Source organism: Limulus polyphemus, unplaced genomic scaffold, assembly GCF_000517525.1.
Source record: "Limulus polyphemus unplaced genomic scaffold, Limulus_polyphemus-2.1.2 Scaffold14199, whole genome shotgun sequence".
NCBI lineage: Eukaryota > Metazoa > Arthropoda > Merostomata > Xiphosura > Limulidae > Limulus > Limulus polyphemus.
Window position 1 is genome coordinate 4,764 of NW_013679809.1, and position 2,513 is coordinate 7,276.

The following is a 2,513-nucleotide window of genomic DNA, read 5'->3' on the forward strand; positions in this document are numbered from 1 at the left end:
TTATTGAGAAAGCCATCTCCAAATTAAATGAATACTTCATATTTAAAGTTATAGAAGCTGTTTGGTCTAAACTTGTGTTGCCTGTTTATTGAGAAAGCCATCTCCAAATTAAATGAATACTTCATATTTAAAGTTATAGAAACTGTTTGGTCTAAACTTGTGTTGCTTAATGTAGTGGTTATAACCTGTTATCATTATTTTATGAACAGATTTGTCAATGATCAGCTTAATAGGTTTCGAGAAGAAAACTCAGACATGAGGGTGAAGAATACGAAGTTGACATCTCAGGTCTGAAAACTTTCACATTTTCTATATCTGTCCTTTGTTTCAGGGGAATTTTATATTAGCAAGTAACAGTTTTAATGACATGGCTGTGTAATAAAATGTTATAATACAATAGGAGAAAATAAATGCATTAAATGTACTTATAAACCCTCTATACACACTAACAACTTACATTAGTTTAATTGTTAGCAATTTTCATACTAAGTTACATAAGGGCTATCTGAAAGACATCACAAGTGCTTGCCTAGAAGTGATTGCTAGTAAGTTGTTCCTGATTGGAATTATTTATTAAGTTGTTCAGCAGTGACCACTTATCATCATCAATATGGTTGAAAATTTGTGTGTGTTCTCTTCCTCAGAAGACATATTGCTGAACATTTCCTCCATTTTAGATTTTTTTTTTTTTGTCCAATGTTCATTGTAATACGATGTATTTTTTGCAAAGTATCTATCACCGTCAGACATAGTAGTAGTGTTTCTAGTGGCTGTGGCATTAATATAGCACGAGAAACTCGCAATAAACAGCAACTAACAACATTATTAAAATCTGATTGTGTATTTATTTGGTTGGACTACCTGTTTATTTGTTTGAGCTGAATCATTATTATTTGAAGTCCTAAATTCCACTTTATTTTATCAAATTTACATGGATTAAAAAAAAATGATTTCAGTCATAAGAATAACCTTTAACATCTTTGGTTGTTAAAAATGTTTCTAAAATTGAAATATCAAAACAAAATTTTGGGACAGTGTACATTTCTTACATTAGTTTTTTTTAAGAGGATAGGGGGGAGGGATGAAAGTCATCACACATTAATGCAGTTTATCAAGTGAAAACTGGGGTGAGGATGTTGATGAATATGATAATAATCATTATTATTATCACACTTGCTTTTATGAGTTCTATAAAGTTGCAGTTAGATACAGTAACCTTTTAATAAAACCTTTCTACCTACAGCCACGTATAATTTAAATACATACATTCCTCCGCTCCCACTTATAGCTACTACTTGACTGCCAGGGTTTCTTTCTTTGCCCATCTAAGCACGGGCCTGATTTTTTCATGCTTTCTCCAGTCTTTGTGCCCTCTATCCTGGTACTGTATATAAGCACCTCCTTCAGATAATGTTATAACTTTTTCTTTACAAAGTGTTACTAACAGGTTTCTCAGTATAATGGTCGTTCATTATAAGCATTTTCTAGTTGATTTTCGTAAGTGTAATTTATAATACATATAAAAAGAATGATAATAAAATAAAAACAACAACATTTTTCTACTCCGACTGGCAAGCCAATTTATGGCATGAATCCCTGGATTATTATTTCCTGTATGGAGGCAAATCAGGTCTCTCCTATCACACCTCTCATATTTAGTGTTGCACAACAATTGAGGGGGTGGGGTGTGTTCTTGGTTGATACTATCAATGATCTTATTCATGGTTAGATGGAGACCAATATTCAGAACTGTGGTGGTCCTCTGGGGGGATATGAGGATGCATTTGAGGGGCGATCCTCGACATTCTGAAGAGTATTTAGATTCACTTTTTCTTGCACCTTCTTTTGGTCTTTTGATGAGCTTGCGAACTTGTACTGCTGGGGTCTGGGATTTCATTCCTATGGGTGGACACAGTGGATGGCCCAACATTGTTTTGCTCTAACAAAACAAATTTACCTCACAAAAGGTTGTTCCAAGGTTGTTGTCTTGTTTCTCATTGAGGAGGCACTTGGTCCAGGGCTCCTTGTTTTTGATTTTTGGACCTGATAGTGAAAGATACATAAACAATATGTAGACCCCACCAATAATGAAAGGTATATAAACAATATGTAACCCCACCGATAGTGAAAGGTACATAAACGATATGTAGACCCCACCGATAGTGAAAGGTACATAAACAATGAGTAGACCCCACCAATAGTGAAATGTACATAAACAATATGTAGACCCCCACCGATAGTGAAAGGTACATAAACAATATGTAGACTCCACCAATAGTGAATGGTATATAAACAATATGTAGACTCCACCGGTAGTGAAAGGTAAATAAACAATGTGTAGACCCCACCAATAGTGAAAGGTACATAAACAATGTGTAGACCCCACCAATAGTGAAAGGTACATAAACAATGTGTAGACCCCACCGATAGTGAAAGTTACATAAACAATGTGTAGACCCCACCAATAGTGAAAGGGACATAAACAATATGTAGACTCCACCGGTAGTGAAAGG

At 34.7% G+C, this 2,513-nt stretch overlaps 1 protein-coding gene across 1 annotated transcript in view; it reads left to right on the plus strand.

Annotated features, from left to right (window-relative positions):
• Positions 1 to 288, plus strand: part of LOC106477322 (nucleoprotein TPR-like) — a gene marked incomplete at both ends in the record, with an annotated part of 4,409 nt that extends 4,121 nt beyond the window's left edge. The window contains one exon of the mRNA XM_013937906.1: positions 210 to 288. Within this exon, the coding sequence (XP_013793360.1) occupies positions 210 to 288 (79 nt within the window). The remainder of the gene's footprint in view (positions 1 to 209) is intronic.
• Positions 289 to 2,513: the final 2,225 nt, after the last annotated feature.